General features: G+C 46.9%; 1 protein-coding gene and 1 long non-coding RNA gene across 3 annotated transcripts; one reads left to right on the top strand and one right to left on the bottom strand.

Moving 5' to 3' along the window:
• Window positions 1-1,633: 1,633 nt before the first annotated feature.
• TMEM150A (transmembrane protein 150A) lies at window positions 1,634-18,721 on the bottom strand. Of its 2 annotated transcripts, none has more exons than XM_081922585.1 (7): window positions 18,606-18,721; window positions 7,276-7,323; window positions 6,856-6,942; window positions 6,118-6,185; window positions 4,946-5,073; window positions 4,162-4,339; window positions 1,634-2,041 (listed from the first exon to the last, which is right to left on the bottom strand). In XM_081922585.1, exons 1-7 carry the CDS (start codon window positions 18,704-18,706, stop codon window positions 1,800-1,802), a joined length of 852 nt encoding a protein of 283 aa, XP_081778711.1. In that variant the 5' UTR covers window positions 18,707-18,721; the 3' UTR covers window positions 1,634-1,799. The 2 variants fall into 2 exon arrangements, with proteins under 2 accessions (XP_081778711.1, XP_081778710.1); XM_081922584.1 differs by lacking the exon at window positions 18,606-18,721 and adding an exon at window positions 11,831-11,984.
• On the top strand, window positions 16,991-18,049 carry LOC309376337. Its single transcript, XR_014171169.1, has 2 exons — window positions 16,991-17,081; window positions 17,117-18,049. It is a non-coding gene; the product is annotated as an uncharacterized lncRNA (long non-coding RNA).
• Window positions 18,722-21,025: the final 2,304 nt, after the last annotated feature.

A 21,025-nucleotide genomic window follows, 5' to 3' on the forward strand; every position in this document is an offset into this window, starting at 1 on the left:
TTTCATCTTGCGAGGCACCACTGTAACACCAAACTCTGGCACTCTCCCATTCTGCCTGGAGAGAGTGATTTCAGAGCACTTAGAAGCCGCAGTCCCCTATTGTTGCCTTCCAGACAAAATTGCATTTATCAGAGTGGAGCCTCCTCTACGACCCACTTCCCAAGCGACAAAGCAGGGGAGGGGGTGCCTCAGGTCTGCCCCCTTCCCTTTTCTGTAGGCACTCTTCCTCTTGCAATTCCTGGATGTGCACAGGGTGTGGAAGTGGCACCTTGCTTGTGATGCTCTTCTGCTGCTGCTGTACACGTAGACAGACACACACCCATCAGACAAGGCAGCGCTGCTCTGATACAACTCTCTTTATACACATTTTATATAGAGATATATAAAAAAAACTTCTAAAAAATACCAAAACAGTTTTACCCAAACATACCATCCCAAACATGGGGGGCTGAGGAACAGAATCCTCCTCCTCCCTGTTCAGCCCAGATACTTATGGGGCAGATCGTGGAAATCTGCCTTAGGTAGTGTGCCAAGTCCTGGGGTGGGGGCACTCGTCTTTTCCCTAAGACAGAGTCTCCTTTTGTTGCTTCTCCACCCTGTTTTCCCCAGGTGCATCCATATTCTTGTTGCGTCGAGACCACATTACTGTACTTCTTACAGGCCAAAGTATGGAGGTGGTGGTCACCTCCCAGAGAGTAGTGAGGGGTATCCTTCATTCACTAAACCCACCTGTCCCCTGCCTCTTTGCTCAAGCAGCTCACGTAGGTCCCTCTATCACCCCAAAAGGAAAGTAGGTGGGGAGCGGCAGTGAGATGCAGTCATATTTTCCAAGAGCAGCCATTGTCTGCAGGCACCCAAACTGTATTCCAAGCACCTTTGGGAAACGAGTCTGGCTCTGCTTGGAAATGAATCTGGAAACAGCGGTTTCCTTTGGCACCAGTTTGCAGGCCCTGGGCAGCAACCTCCCCCAACCTCCTGCTGCCCTCCAGGTGCATTGGATTACAACTCCCATCAGCCTCAGCATCAACTGGCCATGCTGGTGGGAGCTGTAGTCCAAACCCCCAGAGGGTGTGTGCAGTAGGTTGGGTGAGAAAGCTTAGCTGCCAGCAAGGACAGGTTTTCAGGAAAGGTTGTCATGATCCAAGCTACAGTGGTGCCCCGCAAGACGAACGCCTCGCAAGACGAAAAACCCGCTAGACAAAAGGGTTTTCCGTTTTGGAGGCGCTTCGTAAAACGAACTCCCCTATGGGGTTGCTTCGCAAGACGAAAATAATCTTGCGTCCCCCCGCGGGTTTTTTCCGCTTTTTCCGCCCTTTTCTTAAGCCGCTAAGCCGCTTATCAGCTGTTCCGCTGATAAGCCGCTTAACAGCTGATCGCTGGAAGCCGCTTGACAGCTGTAGCGCTAATCCGCTAAGGTGTCAATGGGCTTGCTTCGCAAGACGAAAAAACCGCTATACGAAGAGCCTCACGGAACGGATTAATTTCGTCTTGCGAGGCACCACTGTATATAGGTGGGGGGCTTATTTGAGAGTTCTGCCTCCTGCCATCCAGTGCTCTTAGACAAATAGGCACTGTCTTTCCTCCCTTAAAAGTGCAGCACCGAGCAACGGCAGAGGGGAATTAGAGGGGAGTGTTGGCAGCAATAATATTTTTCTTTTTTTAAAAAAATCTTTTGGTACAAAATTAAAATCCCCAGGAGGGAAAAGGTGCCCCTCTTCCCCCATTGGGGGAAAAAAAGGCAGCTCACCAAAGCTGCCGGATGTGGGATGGAAAAGCAAAGCCATCCCCACCCGTTTCCCTCAGATCATAGCGATGCTCTCAGGGTTACAGTTAAGGTGAGTTGAGGTGCTGCTGCTGCCTGGTGATTTGCACCCCCTGCTGTTCGAATGCTGCAGCGCAGCCACCATGGTGTCATTGGAGACAGCACCAAACTCGTAGGTGAAAGTGCCGTAGAAGATGAGGATGTCAATGACGAAGACCCATTCGCAGATGGCAGCCAGGTGCTGCAGGAGGAAGCTCTCATGGATGAAGAATATTCCACCTGTGGGAGAGTCAAGGAAAAGTAGGCATGCCTGCGGAAGGTGTGTTGGCTTGGCTGGCTTTGTGATGGTGGCAGAAGATGCCCTCTTTGAGCAAGAGTGGGCAGAACTGGGACCTACTACTCATTTGTTTAAGCTATTGCATTTATACCCCACTTTTTCTCCAAGGAGCTCAAAGTGGCATACCCAATTCTCCCCTCATTTAATCCCCACAAAAATCCAGTGAAGTACCGCATTTTTTGCTCTAGAAGACTCACTTTTTCCCTCCTAAAAAGGGGAAATGTGTGTGTGTCTTATGGAGCGAATGCAGGCTGCGTAGCTAGCCCAGAAGCCAGAACAGCAAGAGGAATTGCTGCTTTCACTGTACAGCGATCCCTCTTGCTGTTCTGGCTTCTGAGATTCAGAATATGTTTTTTCTTGTTTTCCTCCTCCAAAAACTAGGTGCGTCTTGTGGTCTGGTGCGTCTTATAGAGTGAAAAATACGGTAGGTTAAGCTGAGAGGAAATGGCTTGTCCCCCAGGTGAGCTTCATGGCCACGTGGAAATTGGAACCCTGGTCTCCCAGGTCTTTGCCCAACTCTCTAATCACTACACCACACTGGCTCTCTAGTACACCTCTGGATGTTTGCCAATCGATTAGAATGGCTTTCCAGCTCCTATCTAGCCTCAAAGTAACGTTTGTCTCCTCAGTTATACTGCTAAAATTAAGAAAGCTACCAGCAGATTTTCTTGTGTGAGAAGGACAACTACATTAAAATTCTTAAAACAAATTCTATACGCAGTCTATATACAGAAGCAACCTGTTTTTAATTTGGAGTGTGAGTCTTTCACACCTGGCTCTGGCTGGTATATCCTGGATTTATAGTTTAAAACAAAAACAAGTAGACTTGGCAAGCCTGAAGTCCGTCCACTCCTGAGACATGACAGAAAGAACTGATACAGCCACCTATTGGGCTCTGGTGGTGCTTTAGGACTCAGCTCCATAGGCCCAGGCTGTGGACCCCACCTTCCTAAAACTACTAAACAGGATGGGTCTGGTCAGCACCTGGATAGGAGATCACTTAGGAACCACCTGGACACCTCCTAAGGTTCCATTGATAGGAAAGGATGTAAATGCAGCAAACTCGCATCTGGCATGGGGTGACACTCCAGAGATGGCACAAAAACGATCTTGCCATCTGGAGCTGGTGCACCAAACAGGTATTAGCCCCTAAGCAAGGTTTGCTTTACTGGGCTCTGGGAGGCTCCTGCAAGTTCTTGCAGAGCCACCCAAGTTCCCGCAAGATCTTGCCAGACCCTCCCAGAGTCTGATGAGCAAAACGGAGCTTAAAAGCTCTTTCCATGACAGGAAACTCCTGTGCAAAAGGAGCTTTTAAGCTCTCTGCCTTCCAGGCATTTAACTTGTGTAATTTCAACTGGCGGGCAGTCAACTGCATAAAGTTACTTGTGTAAAAAAAAAGTTTTGGTTTGAGAAGTCGTGACCTCCTTAAGGATCTATACGTTTGGCCAAATGTGACAGGGAACTGAGACACCTGTGGCAAATGGGATGTGTGGAGAGGATGAGGGGCTGGCTAGCTGGCTGCAACCCCTTCCCAGCGCATGAACAAACAAGATCTTGAGCCCAGTTTGAAGCAGTGGATCAGAGAACTTTCCTGAAATACGCCCAGGCAATTAATTGTGTGTGTAAACTGCAAATGCCTAAAAAGTGTGGAAAACTTTGGCTCTCCAAGTGTTTGTGAACTACATCTATTGGCACCAGTGGCATGTGGAGGGCCAAAGGTTCCCCATGCCTGCCCAAAAGCTTAGATAGCAAACTTGTGGCTCTCCATGTTGCTGGATGCAGACTTCCCCCAGCCCTTGCAGCCAACATGGTCAGGGGACAGGAGTTAGCTGGGAGGCTGCAGGTCCCTCTTGTCTCTGGCCAGAAGAGAAGCACAGGGCCAGGGTTGGGAGCACAGGTATCAAGAGGGCAAGCTGAAGAACCACAGGATAACGCAGCCCTGGTGAAGCCCTTCAAGCGATCACCTATCCCAGGAGAAAGGAAATCCTGTGTGAGAAAGGAGGGGATTCTCTAGAGGAATGGGTGTCCCCCTGTAGCGCACCCTGCCACCAGAAAAGGATACTCAGGACAAGGGAAATTAAGGCCACAGTGGTAAGGAAGACACGTAGGTGTGCCATCCAGAAGTCCAGGACAGAGATGGCAACATGGTAGGAGAGGACACACTGAAGGCAGACAAAAAGCAGGCCTGCCGGGAAGGCCACACCGGCTCCGATGTAGTGAAGGGATTTGGCATAGTCCACCTAAAGCACAAGGAGAGCCCAAACACAGGTACTGGAGCAATCATGTTCCATTGTGGAAGCCTGACCTTTCCCATTATTATTTTTAAGAAGGCAGGTCTCCTCGTTCCATTTTTAGGCAGTTAAGAAAAGTCTCCCATCCCGCCAAAGTGTCATGGGTTCACCAAGTCAAATGGCATCTTCCCCTACACTTGCTGACAAGCAGGGGCCACAGTCTACAAAGGAAATTCTCCTGCACAGCCTCACTGCCAAGAGAATTTTGCTTTGGGGGAAGGCTCCCGCCCCAGTCGCTTCAAGCCACCCCCTCCCTCATTCCATCCCCCAGTCAGTAGCTCTCCAAAGCGCATCTCCTCCATGTGTGCATTAGGTTGTTCCAACGCAGAGGACGTGGGGTGGGGCTGCCTTTGCAGATGGTACATATTGCCTAGGGTGACTGGATAAATAAAATCCTCTGTCCTCTGCTTCTTGCCCTGTCCACCCCCGCTATGGGCCATAATCCAGCCTTGCCAGAGGCAAGAGGTCACTCCAGGTGAAAAGGAACTCAACTATGTCACTCCCAAATGGGAGCTGCTTTGAGACCCAGTGCTGCCTCCCCAAATTTCTGCCAACCTGGAAATTGCCGACCACAACCAGGCCAGCAGCGTTGGTACAGCCTGTGATCAGCGCAGTTGTGTTCACCCAGGAACTGTGGCTCTGTTCTATCAGCTGCCCATAGCGCAGGAAACAGATCACCAGCACTGTTGGGGGAAGCAAGAGAGATTAAGGAGAGGGCACCATGGATTCTGCTCCAAGTTGTGAGACAAACACTCACTGGACATACCATGCAGCACAGGGGGCCCCCTCATGCCCCCACAAATTAGCAGCAACACTCTTATGTATGCACTGCAATTCTGTGGAAGTACAGGATATGCCCCTGGGTACAGAGCCCAACTTCTTGAAAAGGTCAACCTTTTTATTTTTATAAAATAAAGCATGCTTCTCACTCTGCCACTGCAAAGATGTGGGCAATACCTGCTGGAATCCCAGCAGCCAGGGGCAAGAGTGAACACAGGCTCCAGTGGGTGGAAGATTTGGTTCCCTTGTGTCTTCCGTGACTCAGAGTCACAATAAGTTAAATCAGGCATAGGCAAACTTGGCCCTCCAGATCATTTGGAACTACAACTCTCATCATTCCTGACCACTGGTCCTGTTAGCTAGGGATGATGGGAGTTGTAGTCCCAAAATATCTGGAGGGCTGAGTTTGCCTATGCCTGAGTTAAATGGATTCTTTCCAATTACACAGGTCAAAGAATTCAGTTTCACTTGGTGTAGACCACTTTTGATTGCTTGGTCACAGAAGTTTAAAATTTCTCCATATTCCCCCACATTTTTGATAGCAGAATGCTTTGAGAAAGGAAAAGGAAAGAAAGCCCCTGGACTCAAGAGTCTATCAGTATAAAAATGTGGAGAAAGACTAAGCAGATGTGGATGTTTCCAGGAAGTTAACTGTCAACCTTCAGGATGCCCCTGGATGCAACACAGACCCTCGAGCAATGGATTGGGGTTTCCCTCAGTCCCTGGCTCTTCACAAGACAACCTTTAGCCACATTTGGCAGGCAGAAGGCGTTTCCTCTACAACCAGGCCGGCTTCCTGTATGCCCCTTGAAAGTCAGGCACTCGCTCTGGAAAAGCCTCTCTCTCAGGGGCTCGTATCCTGGGAAGATTATGCTTCAGGAGGGAATGGATCCTGTCTACTGAGGCTTGCTGGCCAGATGTGAAGAAAGGGGAGAAGCAGCACTTACCCATGAAAGCCCCAACATTCCCAATAAGACTGAAGAGACAACTTTCAGGAGGATACGTGCCACATTTACTGCAGGGGGAAAAGAATCAAGAATGTTAGCATGGCTGAGAGAAACCAGCAAGGAAGCCTTTGTTCTACACATATGCCTGGATGTTGCCAAACTGATGGACTTCTGAAGTCATTGTAAGATGGCACAACTGGGAAAACAGCTATTTCTGACCAAGCCAAGTACAATACGAGAAAAGGCAAGTAAGAGGTGACATGACAAAAGTTTATAAGATTATGCATGGCATAGAGAAAAGGTTTTCTCTGTCTCATAACATTATATCTCATGGGTATCCTATGAAGCTGAATGTTGGAAGATTCAGGGCAGATAAAAAAAGAGGACTTCTTCATGCAGTGCAGAGTTGAACTATGGAACTCACACCTACAAGAGGCAGTGATGGCCACCAATTTAAAAGAGAATTAGACAATTTAAAAGGATTAGACACATTCACAGAGAGTGGTCTTGCGTTTGAATTCTGCTTGCAGGTTTCCTCCAGGCATGTGACTGGCCACTGTGAGAACAGGATGCTGGACTAGACTTATTATTGGCTTGATGCAACAGGATCTTATGTTCATATAGGCAATGCCCAATTTTAACTCCAGCCAGAACTGGTTCACCCAAAAGGGATGCAGGGATAGCCTCTGTACCCAGAACAGCTCCATTGCAAGCCATTACAATTCTTTCCCGGCTCACCTGATCAAAGGGACATCCTCCAAGGTGCAGCAGCTTTTGGGGTATCCATGCTTGGCAGAATCAGCAGAGCAGGACTCATTATATGACCTGCAACAGTTTGGACAGGTTAGCTGGCAATGTAACGTGCTCCAAGAAGGGGTACAAACAAGAAACAGGGCCAGTTTTGCAGGACAAGGAATGTTAAGAAGCTAACAAGACTAGGAACGTATGAAGTTGTCTTATATTGGGTCAGACCACTAGTCCACTTAGCTCAGTTCTGTCTACACTCTATCAGCAATTCTCTAGGATTTGTTTTCAACAGGGGACATTCCCAACCCTACCAGGAGATTCTATGGTGCAAATCAGGGACCTTCTGCATGCAGAGCAGCTGCTCTCCCCCTGAGCTAGGACTCTGTCCTCTTGCTTTATGGAAGGACTTACCAGTTCTCAACAGGACACACATGGTGGTTCATTACTGCCATGGCATACCTGCGAGAGGCAGAACAGAAAAATACAGTTAAGGGTGGACTGGACATGAAAGCATTCAGACCAAAATGTGTGAGCATAGCAGCCAAATGGGGCCGGATCAGCAAATAAAAATTATATTACAATTGTTCAAAGATTATATCGCCTATACCACCTGAAGCTGACTTTCCAAAAGCGAAGCACATCCAATTAGCTTTGTATAACTCAAAGCAGACAAACAAATAAGCTTTAAAAGCCTACAACGGGATGCACAAGAATGGCAACAGAGTTCTGGAAGGTGTTCAAAACATTCTTTTTATGCCAAGAACAATTCAGGTTTACAGGCAGCAAACATATTTTAAGCTGTTCTAAGTAAAAAGAAAAACCTGCTCGGGTTGCCCCTAAGAGGAACTAAGATGAAGACAAATGTCTCCCTTTCCCCTGACCTATCAGAGGACCAGTGTAGGTCTTTAAGGCAGCCAAGGAGGATTCAAAGGACTCTGCCTCTCCCTTCCCTATATGCCAGTAAAGGCTAAGGGCACTGGGAAGGGGCTGGTGTTGCTCCTTAAACTGCTTAAACCTGCTGCTCTGGAATCCCTTGTATCCCAGCCCGAGAGTTTTTGCCCAAAGCCCTGCTCACACACTCTCTGGGTGCATTTCAAGTTCCCATCTGTTCAGAGTGGACCAGAGGTGACACTGCCCCAGGCAATTGCAATTCCTGCTCCACTGCTTTTCCCCAGGGTACGCAATAAAGCAGCAGTAAAATGTGTCACCCCCAAGACTGGAAATTTCCATCACCAAGACAAAGGACTTTGGAAAATTTCCACAATCCGATGAGCTTTGGGAACTCTCAACCTGCTCTCTGCTTTTGTGTTGTTTACCCAGGAAACTGGCCCTGCTGAGAAGAGATCCAAGCTAGGAGGGCTGTTCCAAAGAAGCATCTGGGAGACAAAGATAAAAATGCAACTGTTGCTCTCCAATTCGCCTGCAGGTTCAGCTTCAGCAGCCACCTCCAATTTTAGGCTGACAAATTACTACTGAGTTGCAGTCTGTGTCCAGCGAGGCTCTCAAGCAGGAGAGGATTCCTATGTTTGCACCTAAGTATGTTTGAGGAGGGAAGCTGCTTCCCTTGAGAGAGCTTCCTTGGGGGCACGAAGCCATTGCAACAAGGCTAACCCAGAACAGATCCGAGGGCTGATGGGTCATAATAGCAGGAGAGACTTGTAGGCAGCCTTATCTTCCCTGCCACAGCTGCCTGTCCAAAATGCTACAAGAGAACCACGCAAAACCAGCTTTTCACTCACAGGCCTATAGGCTCCTGTGTAATGTTGTTCCACATCAATGCCAAAAACACTAACTTCTCAGCAAATGCACAAATCACAGGTTGCAGTGGCCAGCTGATTTGCTGTGGCTTGAAACCCGCCTGCTCCCCCAAGCAAATTCCTGCTCCCAGGTTGTTTATACAGGGCTGTAGTTGCCACAGAAGATGGTTTGTGTTTGGGTTAGGACATTTCCACCCCGTCTGTCTGCCTCTGTGCTTCTGTCATAGAAGAAGAATTGTAAAGCTGGAGGGCACCCCAAGTTCATCTGGAACAAGCCCAGTGATGAAGGAATCTCATCTAAAGCATTCATGACAGACAGCCATCCAACCTCTGCTTAAAGACCTCCAATGAAGGAGCGTCCGTAATCCTCCCAAGGGAGACCATTCCACTATCAAACAGCTTTTGCTTTTTTCTGCTGGACCCACATGGAACAGGTGGCTCTAGATCAGACCCTGTCTGGAGTCTTGTGTCCTGTTCTGGGCACCACAGATTAAGAAGGATATTTACAAGCTAGAAGGTGTGCAGAGGAGGGCAACCACGATGATCAAGGGTCTGGAAATCAAGCCTTATGAGAAAAGAGAAGACTGACACACGTGTCTAATTTGGATCAAAGACTGGATTCTGTTAGAAAAAAACAGACATACTGGATTTAGAGAGCTTTGATAACAGATATGGGTGGCATGCCTACCTTGGTTAAAGGTAAAGGTACCCCTGACCGTTAGGTCCAGTCAACTCTGGGGTTGCAGCACTCATCTTGCTCTATAGGCCGAGGGAGCTGGCGTTTGTCCACAGATAGCTTCTGGGTCATGTGGCCAGCATGAACCAGCAGAGCAGCGCATGGAAACGCCGTTTACCTTCGCGCCGGAGCGATACCTATTTATCTACTTGCACTTAATGTGCTTTTGAACTGCTAGGTGGGCAGGAGCTGGGACCAAACAACGGGAGCTCACCCCATCACGGGGATTCGAACCACCGACCTTCTGATCGGGAAGCCCTAGGCTCTGTGGTTTAGACCACAGCGCCACCCGCGTCCCACCTACCTTGGTTACAATAAAGTAAAACGTCTTGCGAGTTCTTGCGAGTTTTTTTCCTTTTTCTTAAAGCCGCTAAGCTGTTAATAGCCGCTAAGCCGCTAATAGCCGTTAATAGCCGTTAATAGCCGCTAAGCCGCTAATAGCCGTGCTTCGCAAGACGAAAAAACCGCAAGACGAAGAGATTCGCGGAACGGATTAATTTCGTCTTGCGAGGCACCACTGTAAATAATGTTTTCAATTTGGATAAAAAAATAGGCTTTGGAAAGGAAGAATCTAAATGACAAAAAGTATTATTAAAAAACAATAAGAAACTATTATCCAAAGTGTATGATCTGATACTGGAATGGGACCTAAAAGACGGAGAAATAAAGAAAGTAATGGTCGAATGAGCCCAAGACATTGGCCATGCAATTCAAATAGATCAGTGGGAATGGCTCTTGAAGATCGATGTCAGATAGCAGCCATAAGATACCAGACAAATCAGGAACTAGGGTTAGAATGGCAATGTTTTGAAGATTGTATGATTAAACATTGTTCTAAGGACAACATGTCGATATGTATAGATTGCTTGTAAAGTAGAACTATAAAAAATTACTATATTAAGAATATTAAGGATGAGATGCGTAAGATGCAATGTAAACAAGAATTTAAAGATTAAGGGATGATGAGTTTTGGGGGAGGGAAGCCACATGGATGTATTTTTACTTCCTTTTTATGGTTATTATTTTGTATTTCTGTATTTGTGAGTGATTAGTGTGTATGTTTTTGAAAAATAAAAATAAAAGAGAGAGAGAAGAAAAGACTGAGAGGTGATATGATACCCATTTTTGAATAGCTAAAGAGCTGCTATATGGAAGGCGACACAAGCTTGTTTTCTGCTGCTCCAGAGGGGGGACCTGAATTAATGGATTCAAGTTACAAGAAAGGAGATTCTGACTAAAAATTGGGAAGAATTTTCTGACTTTAAGTGGTACAGACTCCCAAAGAAGGCGGACTCTCCTTCATTGGAGGTTTTAAAACAGATGATTGGATGGCCACCTATCAGGGATTCTTTCGCTGTGATTCCTACACTGCAGGGGGTTGGACGAGAATGATCCTTTGGGTTCCTTCCGGCCCTACAATTCTATGATTCTGCAATGTTTCCTCAGCTGCATGTAGTCCTCATCACAAGCAATCATTAGTGGCAGCCGCTGTGTAACTGGGACCAAAAACAAGGGCACTTTCCCAAAGTGCTGTTAACTGAGCTGGCTATCCAGAGCCGGGGCCCAAAGAGTAGGGAAACATTAAAACCCTTTTCCATAAAAGCAACGCACAGCACCACCTTCCATTCTGTCCCCACTGGAATGGAGGCATGCTAAAGGTGTATTACAGGCTTCTCCAACCCAGCCACCCTCCAGGAGTTTGGGGCTGATGGGAGCTGGTGTCTAACACACCTGTGAGTCTCCACTTTGGGGGAGACTGGCCTGCCTATACAACAGCACACCACAGGGTCCCTGCCACAGTTTTCAGCAAACATTCTCTAGTAAAGTTGTGGTGCGCACACCACCTTTTATGAGGCTGGAGAGAACTTCCTCTCAGTGGCTGCAGGTGGGAACTGCAGGGTAAGCCAAGGACACAGCCTATTTCTGAGTCCTTGCAGAGCCGAAGACAAGATGTTATCGTGGAACTTATGCCTGTCCCTCCAGCACCAGGGCTGTTACCCCCCACAGCTGCTGACATTTCTCAAAGGGGAAGTTTTCCCACCTTGGTGCTGTGAGGAAGAGCAGCCAAAAGCTCTTAATAATACTACAGAAGGGAAGATTGCCCGTACAGTGATCAGTGTGCCTTTTTGTCAGGCAATCAGGCCCTATATGATAAAGACAGGGTCCACCCTGGCCAGAATACCCTGATCTACTGTAAAGAATAATCAAAAGTGTCGCCCAAGTGCTGTTTAAACTGTAATGGGGCAAAACCTCGAGTCAGCAAGATCTATCACAAAAAGCTAGAACTTTTATTCAGAGCACAGCTTTGGGACAGATTTGCTGAGTTGCCTTTGGCAATCTCCTAAATAGAACAACAGTTCAGGGAGAGAAAGAACCTGCTGCTTATTTGCTGGAAGCCACAAGCCAGCCACACACACACTTTCCAGGCTAGTCCTTCATGCAGAACACAGGCAGCAATCAAGACAGCTCTTACACAATCCATATTCCAGTGATCGAGAAGGCAGAGAGGCTAATGGGGAGGATGATCCACGCTGTCATTAGTGAGTGCAAGTACACAACAACATGTGTGGTGGGGAGGGGGGGAGATTCAGATGAGGGAGGGAGGGGAGGGGGGGAAGGAAAAGAGGAAAAGGGAGGGGTGGGTGGGCACTCGCTACAACTGTAGGCCTCCAACTGGAACCATCAGAAGGCACCTGCTGCAATAAAAGAAAAAAAAGTGTGGGATTAATCTCAGCTGAACCAAAATTTAAAAGAAAAGATAGAGTCAATCTGGCAGCATTCCCAACCCACTTTCTACCCCCATCTCCAGTCAGCAGCATGCATGCACAAAGGCCTTCCCAGTTCCCTCACTGATTCATCCTTGACCTTAATGCCAAGGCAGAAGAAACACAGGATATTAAAATGTAAGAAAATAAGTACATCTGCATCCTTAGTGGACCCTGCCTCAATCCATGCAGTTCTGAGACTCTAGAGCAGGAGTAGGGAACCTTTGGCCTTGCAGATGTTGCTGAACCACATCAGCCCCAGCAAGCATGACTAGCACACCTGGAAGGCAAAGGTTCTCCACTCTTGCTCTAGAGCAGCCTTCTCCAACTTGGTGCCTTCCAGGTATTTGGGGCTACAACTGCCATTACCCCCAGCATCATATATATGGCTGGGCTAACAGGAAGCTGCAGCATGAAACATCTGGAGGGCAGCAGCTTGGGAAGAGGAAGTTGCTCACTGGCCAGCTGCAATTCTCAGCTAAGCATCAGTCTTCTCCGCCTCCCCTCGCTGTGCTGCATGAAGCAAGGTCTTTGCATTCAAGGGGTGCTTGTGAATTGGAAATGCCTCTTTCAGATGGCATGAAGTCCAGGCATGCTAAAGGTGACAGCAAGTCTGGATTATACAAACTCAGCCCACAGATGGACAAGCCCCTCTACCGCTCCCACAAGCCGACCTTGGAAGACCGTCCTTTATTGACAACTGTTTTGTCTCTCTCAGCCATTGCAAGGTTGTGGTTTTTTTTGGGGGGGGGTCGTCTCTTTCCATGCATGACAAAAGATTCCAAGATTGCTATCAAGCTGATCACAACACTCCTTCCATGCACACAAAGGAAGATTCATTTAAGGCTTAATGCAACAAGTTATTGTTGTGAACTAAAAAGTGGATTAGCCATGCTCAAATACATAATATAAGCCTCCAGGCTCAATTTAGTCACACTCCATGTCCTCATTAAGACACATCTAGTGGATTAAGCCCAAGGAGACTGGCTGAAGATTTAGAGAAAAGTAAAACATGTTGATGTGCATAAGAAGTCCTCAAGAACAGAATCCCTGTAGTTCCAAGAATATCACAACGCAGCCAGCCAGTCGAAATTGCACAAATTAAATGCATGGAAGGTAAAAAATGACAAAATAGCTCATCTAATTACAGAAGAATATAAAATTGCTATCACACACCATCACTAATATGGAAAGTCTTATAAAACGTACCCGTCTCTGTGTGCATATTTCCTGTTCTTCCTGTAATTAGATAAGTTAGTTTGTCATTTTTTCCCTTCATAGATTTACCTTTGGTTCTAAGCTAATAATTGTGTATTGTCTACATTTTACTACACAGGTAATGTTGCATATTTGCATTCTCTTCACATTTTATTGAAAGATTTGCTTCGTATTTTGAACAGTAATCAACCAGAAGATTATGACACTTCCTTTAAAAATAAAAATCCAATGAATTCATTCCCAGCGTCTGTTTCATGAAACACAGCAGGGATTCTTTTCTTGTTTTCCATGGAATATTTCAATCTGGGATATGAGTCCACAGAGACTTCAAGGAACAGCCTCTCAAGTTTATAGCTCAGTTGTAGGTGACTGTGGGTTTCACAGAAATATTTCCTATGCAAGTTAGGGTAATTCACACAGAGTCTTTTACATCAGAAAATGTTGATCCTCCTAGAGACAGAACTTAATTCTGATTTATATTACTTATATTTAGTAAACAAAGCTAAGACTTTGAAACTGACAACCTTGCCTAATATTTGCAAGTGGCATCCATTCATTATTAATTATTAATGAACATTTCTGAGGAAAAAAATCAAGCAAGGGAAACTGTCCCCCCACACCCTTGCTTTAATATATGGTGTTCAGACGTCTTGTGGTACTACTATTCTAAAGTAAGCCCATCATTTGTAGTGGCTATTAGATATCCCTTCAGCTTCAGACCTGGTTCGCATGACACCCTAAGCTTACCAAGACTATGTGAACAAGCTACAGGGGTACCTTGGGTTAAATATGCTTCAGGAGTTACATACGCTTCAGGTTACACACTCCGCTAACCCAGAAATAGTGCTACTGGAAGGAAAATTTTTTTGTTGTTCCAGAAATACTGCTTCAGGTTAAGAACTTTGCTTCAGGATACAAACAGAAATCATGCTCTGGCGGCGCAGCAGCAGGAGGCCCCATTAGCTAAAGTGCTGCTTTGGGTTAAGAACAGTTTCAGGTTAAGTACGGACCTCCAGAACGAATTAAGTACTTAACCCGAGGTACCACTGTATTTGTTCATAGACAACTTGGCTCCTTCCAAGTCCATTTTGTTGCTGCACCAAGGTTTGCCTTACTGTAGGGGTCAGCAAACTTTTTTCAGCAGGGGGCCAGTCCACTGTCCCTCAGACCTTGTGGGGGGCCGGACTATATTTTGAAAAAAAATAATGAACAAATTCCTATGCCCCACAAATATCTCAGAGATGCATTTTAAATAAAAGGACACATTCTACTCATGTAAAAACACCAGGCAAGCCCCACAAATAACCCAGAGATGCATTTTAAATAAAAGGACACATTCTACTCATGTAAAAACACACTAATTCCTGGACCGTCTGTGGGCCGGATTTAGAAAGCGATTGGGCCAGAAGGCGATTGAGCAGGTTTATTAGTAAGCAACTTCTAACTGCTTGAATACTGCTTCAAGGATTGACCTCCAGTTAAAATCCAGCACCTTGAATCAATAATTGTCTTAAAGATGTCAACGCTGTTGTCATATGTGGAATAAGCTTTCTAAATAAGCAACCATTCCTAGACCTCTTTATCAACCAGCGTTCTTTGGACTAGGTGTTTCAGCTAAAACCTCTTGCATCAAGTTTTAACACATCTGTGGTTAAGATATGACATAGATTTTTTTCCTGAAATCAAATTTGAGTCACACACTTCACCCTCCCATTATAACCATGCCTAGTCTTCCTAGAACACTATAACATTTTCATTTCTTTTAATATTTGAAAGGCATTAATGTATTTCCAAAAGGAAGCCCAAGAAAGACAAGATATCAAGGCAAATACAGTATGAAAAATGACATTAAATCATAAAAAGTAACAACTGTTGCATAATACCACGGAGAATGTACACAATCTAGAACTTGTTGTCATCTAGCTGAATTCACCAAAACTTCTATGGTGGATAGGTTAATGATTTTAAAAGTAAATAACAATTTAAAACCAAGTTCAATTACAAGTTCCTCTTTTAAAATGACATGGTTTAGAATTAAATATGAACACAAAAGGTCAATTCATGACCTCTTATGAAAGATATATTTTCTTTGCAAAGAACAACCTGGGTAAAAGGAGATCTTTCTTGGTCATCGAAATAATTTCATGTCCGTATACAGTACTAGGGTACAAGGTGCAGGTACTGGAAAGCCACAAGTGTAATCTACTGATCCATCTGGCTAACCTTTCATTCCTATTTTATGCCTAGTAACTAAGTAATCTCTGCAACTGGCTCAAAGTACCTGTCAAACATTTACTTTAAACAGAAGAGGGAAAACTGGGCTGCCCAGTGATTACTGCCACCCCTTGTTTGCTCCTGAAGGAATTCATTTTTTGTGCGATAGGAATGGTCTGGGCAGTTATATATAATGGGAAGTTGCTTTTAAAAATTACAATTACTGTGCTGTATGGGTAATATAAATAAGTATTTTTTCTAAAATATTGAGAAATATCTGAGAAACATGTGTTCCCTCCAAGGCTCCATGCAGTTTTAAAACAATGTGTTTAATTAAGATTTACAGCAAGCAATTGATTTGCAGTTTTATTTCAGCAGGATGTAAAGAAATGGACAGTTCTGACTTAGAGCACTGTTTTTAAATTTATTTTTTCCTCTGTAATTTAACCAATGATTTCCCCCCATATGATTCAGTTCCATTTTATCTTTATCCTTTACAGTATAAGGCCACTGGCACCTTCCAAAGTGCATGAACTGCTGGTGGTGCTTATGTATTTTATTTTTTGTAAGCAATCTAGGCCTTTCAACATATCCTGGTAATCTGTTACTAGCATTTCATTGATCTTCTGGGACCCTTGCTATCAACCTCTTACACCAAATCTAAAGTAACTATAGATAATGTGTTCATCAAAATCAGTGGCCCTGCCTTGACTATATACATACCTGCAGTTCTGATTGCATTTACCTAGAGCCTCTTTAAATTTTCCAGAAAATATGACTAATCTGGTATTGATGTGTTTCAGCTTGCAAGGCTTTGTAAATTAAACATGTCAAAGATGCGCACACCTTCCAAAGCAGAAGAACTCAATGCACCCATGAGTGGTTCTCTCATTTGTTTCTGTTGGTGTACTTCACCTTGGGAATCTATCTAGTTCAACCATCCCCAACCAGGTGCCCTCCCAATGTTTCCAGCTACAACTCCTATTAGCCCCAATCAGCACATTTAAGGAACTAAAAAGAATTTGCCTGTGAAGTTAACTAGGAGTAGGGGAAGAATGCACACATGTTGAAAAGTTGTTGAATAATACGAAGTAAATAATAAACAAATACTGCTCCCAGACTTGACAACTTTGCAGCCACTTCCACCTTGGATTTTATGCCACGCACAGTACAATACAATACAAGGAGCTCCCCAAACACAGCTTTGTGCCAACAGCTTTCAACCACATATGAATCTATGTTGCCTCCTTCACTTGGATATCTAGTAAAGAATGCAGCATTTATTCTGGGAGTTTAGCATGCTTCTAATGTAGCAATCAAAACTGCTTTCTTACTTTTCCATGAGAAACAACACAGATAAGGATTAAATACTTGTTACTTCTTCACCTGCTGCATCAAGAAACAGCTGCCGCCTGAAGCCTCATCTTTTTTTATCTGCCCCATAAGACAATTCAGTTCAACTACCCTTTCACTCCTCCAGTTCCTGACTACGCTTTCTTCAAACATTGTGGGGTGGGGTGGGGTGGGGTGGGGTGGGGTGGGGTGGGGTGGGGTGGGGATAGCTTTGCTTAGCTGCTTTTCTTTCAGATTATGGTCTGCTACAGTGCAGTTAAACTCAGTAGATTGACACCAGGAGGAAACAGAGTAAAGAAACATTTACTGATCCTGCGCAACTCTTACACCAAGTGGTCTCAGTGCACTGGGTTCAAATTTCTGCTGATAAAACCCAGAAACCATCAACTCCCCGCTCCCGCTGACCCAGTCTGGTTTCTCCTATCAACAACAGGGTTAAATGCTACAGAAAAAGTTAGCGTAACCCAGGCATGTCTGAAGTCTGTTTCGGGAGCCTAATTTGGCCCCCGTGGAAGCATATGTCAACAAATTTGGGGTTAAATCCTTTTAAAAGCTCAACATTTTTTTACAAAGCTCAACAACTTTGGACGGCCCTCACACATGTTCACTTCATCAAATCTGGCCCTCTTTGAAAAAAGTTTGGGCACCCCTGGTGTAACCCAATCCACTCAGACCTTCCACATTACACAGCAGGCTGCTGCTTGCCATAGCTTGGGCTACCTGTAGCCACCCCAACCAGATGAAAGCCAGCCTGGACCAGATGGAGTTACAGCTTGCAAGCTGAGTGCCCGTGCCATGTTTGCAAAGGCCCAGTAGGGATACACAGCACCCTCCTCAGCCACCCACCAGCTGAGCAAAACAAAGTGGACAATAGGGTGCAGGTGAAACATGCAAATGCATTTCACAGCTGTGCTTCTTAAAGTATCCGATGGGATGGGCAACCAGCGATTCCACACACAATGTGCCAGGGACCGATACCATACTTGGTGCCTGAAGCGTCCCACCAACCTGGTCCACCACATCTGTGTAGCCTTGCTTATTTATTTACTTCTTTGTTGCCCCACCATTTTCTCCATGGAGCTCAAGGTGGCTTACATAGTTCTCCAGCTCCCAACAACCACCTTGCAAAGTAGGCTTAGGCTGAGAGGCAGGGACTGGCCCAAGGTCACCCAGCAAGCTTCATGGGCGAGTGGGGAAAGGAACCCTGCTCTCCCAGGCCCAGGTCTCTCGCTCTAACCACTGCACCGTCAACTGATTCCCTGACAGCCCTGCCCGCTGTGGGGGGTTGGGGAAAGAGGGCTCAAGCCTGTGAGGCGGGGACTGGCCCGGGGGCCCCGAGGGAGGATTTGGTCCCTGGGCCCCAGTCCAGACTCCCGAACCACTTCACGCTGGGGCGAGATAGAGGGGAAAGGAAGGCGGGCGGGCGGGGCGGACCCCGACCCCGACTGGGCCCCGGAGCCCAGCCTTACGGCAGCAGCCGCCCGAGCGAGGCGCGGAGGAAGGTCGCCCGGCCCGCGAGGCGGAGCGGAGCCCACGGGCAGCGCGGGGGAGCGAGCAAGGGAGGCCTCGGCGGGACCGCCCTGAGGGCCAAGCGGCAGGCAGTCATTCAACAGGGCCAGCTCTCCTCAGCGGAGGCCCCCAGGGCGCGCGAAGGAGGGGAGGGGAGGGCGGGGAAAGGCCCCCGCGCCCCCCGGTTACCTGGTCCCCGCCGCAGCCTGACGAGGAGCACCGCCGCCCTCGCCCCCTCGCAGACCTTTAAAAGGGCCAGGCCGGCCCCGCCTCGGACCCCTCCCTCGCATAGCTAGCCCTCATATATAAGCACACCGGGCGCAAAGGCCGCTGGGAAGTGTAGTTCCCCACGCCCCCACCCACTCCCGCCTTTTTTTAGCGGAAGTAACTTCCTCCTCCTCCTCCTGCAGTCGTCACCTTCGCCCTCAGCGGCAGAGATACGAAGAATAGACTGGCGCATCTTACTGCCTCGCCAGGGAGTTTCCGAGTTCGCGGCGCCCCTCCCGCTTTTCCTTTTTAACAACTCCCTCTCGGGGCGGAAGGGGCAGAGAGCAGCAGCAGCAGCAGCAGCAGGGTGTTCATCCGAGGGAAGCAGCAAGGGAGAGAGGCAGTGTGGTGTAGCGGTTCGAGGGTCGGAGCAGGAGCTGGGAGATACCGGGGTTCAAATCCCCAGTCGCTTGGTCGTGAAGCTGTCACTGAGTGGCGTTGGGGCAGTCACTCGCCCCCGGCCTGGCCTACCTCACAGGATTGTTGGGAGGTCAAAATGCAGAGGAGGAGAACGATGTATTCCACCTTCAGCTGCCTGGAGGAAGGGCGGGATATAAATGTAAAAATAAAAATAGACGTTCTGCTCTTTCCCATTCCAGTCGTATTCTGAGGGCTGTGGGAATGGTTTTTCAAAAGTCCCTTCTAAACCTTTTAAAAACAACTTTGCGCCTTCAAATTCCAATGGGAAAGACAGCTCATTCCTCCTCACTCTTTTAAAACTGGGGGAAGCATGTGATCCTCCCCTTTTAAGAGTTTCCTAGGTCCACCGACTCCTCACTCCATGCAGAACACTTGGGAGGTTGCAGCAGACGTGGCTCACTTTAAATTGCGCTCGCCTCGAGATTCTCCCAGCCCAAATCCAGTGCTGGGTTGCGCCCGAAAGACGCGTTGATTTCCACGGAGCTGCATTTTAGAAAGTTCTAGCTCACAATTTATTTCCTGGCATGAAATAACACCTATTCGAAAGAGCACGAACTCCAGCAGTTGCCGTTTGCTTATGGCTGGGCATGCGTGGAGCCACAGCAGCGACTTTAAAGCCTTGTGATTTCGCTTCTCCTACGGACAGCTCTCTCTTCCAAGAAATCGGAAGCTGGACGTGCGGACGTCAATCTATCATTAAATCAATGCGCTGCATCCAGTTCCGCCGTGCCTTTCGCGGCAGCTGCGACGGAAGCCCTAGGGAGCCAAAAATAAAGAAATGCCCACCCTGTTAGCTCTGTCACCCGTGACGTGGACGTAAAAATCCTCTTCGAGTATAAGGGAGCTTACTCTCGCGTAAACAAAAAAAAAAAATAAGTCCTTCCAGTAGCACCTTAGAGACCAACTATGTTTGTTATTGGTATGAGCTTTCGTGTGCATGCACGCTTCTTCAGATACTTCTTCGGGTAAACAAGTAGAAGATCGACGCTGGAAGTCCCCCCCCCCCCCGCATCCACGCGCTACACCCGCCAAGCGAGTGCCCTTCAGATTTCTAACTCCTATCGGCTGCAGCCAAAATTGCCAATTATCAAAGGATGATGGGAGTTGTAGTCCAAAGAAGAAAATGCTCCCGAGCAAAGCTGATTTTCCACTCCCTCCCCTAACTTCCACCACGGGGTCATCTGAGGATCGCCTTGCCCTCTGGAGATGCAGGGAGAGCACAGAAAAGTCTGGAATGTTGCCCCCCATTCAGCTCAGCCGTCTGCCCCAACCCTTCAGATGTTTTGGACTACAACTCCCATCAGACCCACCTGGCACAGTGTTACCAGACTTAAGGGGTGTATCTTTAATGGCCTAACTCCCCTTTTAAGGGACTCCAAGTTCGTTATTGGTCAGAGATGAATGAGCTGAAGGCAGATCTTTATTCTGTTGCAACGAAGTCCTTTCTTAGGAGACAAAGAACAAAGTATGTCACATATTTTAAAGAAAACATCCCCAACCTCTGCCTTCTAGCTGTTTTGGAACTACAACTCCCATCATCCCTGACCACTGGTCCTGTTAGCTAGGGAGCATAGGAGTTGTAGTCCCAAAACATATGGAGGGCCAGGATGCCTATGCCTGTCCTAGATCAAATGGGAAATTTTGCCTTAAAAGCCTGGATTTAGAAATATCCCAGGGGCAAAAGAGAAGATCACATGTACACTTCGGAGAAGGCAAGCCTTTAAAAAAGAAGAAGAAAAAGGGAAAGTAGCAGGTATTTTTCCTCCAAACAAAGGTAACTAATTTGGGGGGAGGGGGCAAGTGTGCCGAAGGTCAGGTCCAAAAGATGGGAGGCTCCAGGCAGGATTTTCTGCCATAGCAAAGTCGAAGGAGAGGCAGTGTGGTGCAGTGGTGAGAGTCCTCGGGGGTGTGTGTCAATCAGT

This window comes from Podarcis melisellensis, assembly GCF_964234715.1.
Source record: "Podarcis melisellensis genome assembly, chromosome: 8".
NCBI classification, from domain to species: Eukaryota; Metazoa; Chordata; class Lepidosauria; order Squamata; family Lacertidae; genus Podarcis; species Podarcis melisellensis.

Excerpts from the sequence above, each read along its gene's own strand:
- TMEM150A (XM_081922585.1), bottom strand. The coding sequence starts at position 18,706 with ATGCGAGGGAGGGGTCCGAGGCGGGGCCGGCCTGGCCCTTTTAAAGGT. Across the intron at positions 6,943-7,275 it reads GTGTGTCCTGTTGAGAACTG|GTCATATAATGAGTCCTGCT; the intron begins GTAAGTCCTTCC and ends AAACTGTTGCAG. Across the intron at positions 2,042-4,161 it reads CTTAATTTCCCTTGTCCTGA|GTGGAATATTCTTCATCCAT; the intron begins GTATCCTTTTCT and ends ACTCTCCCACAG.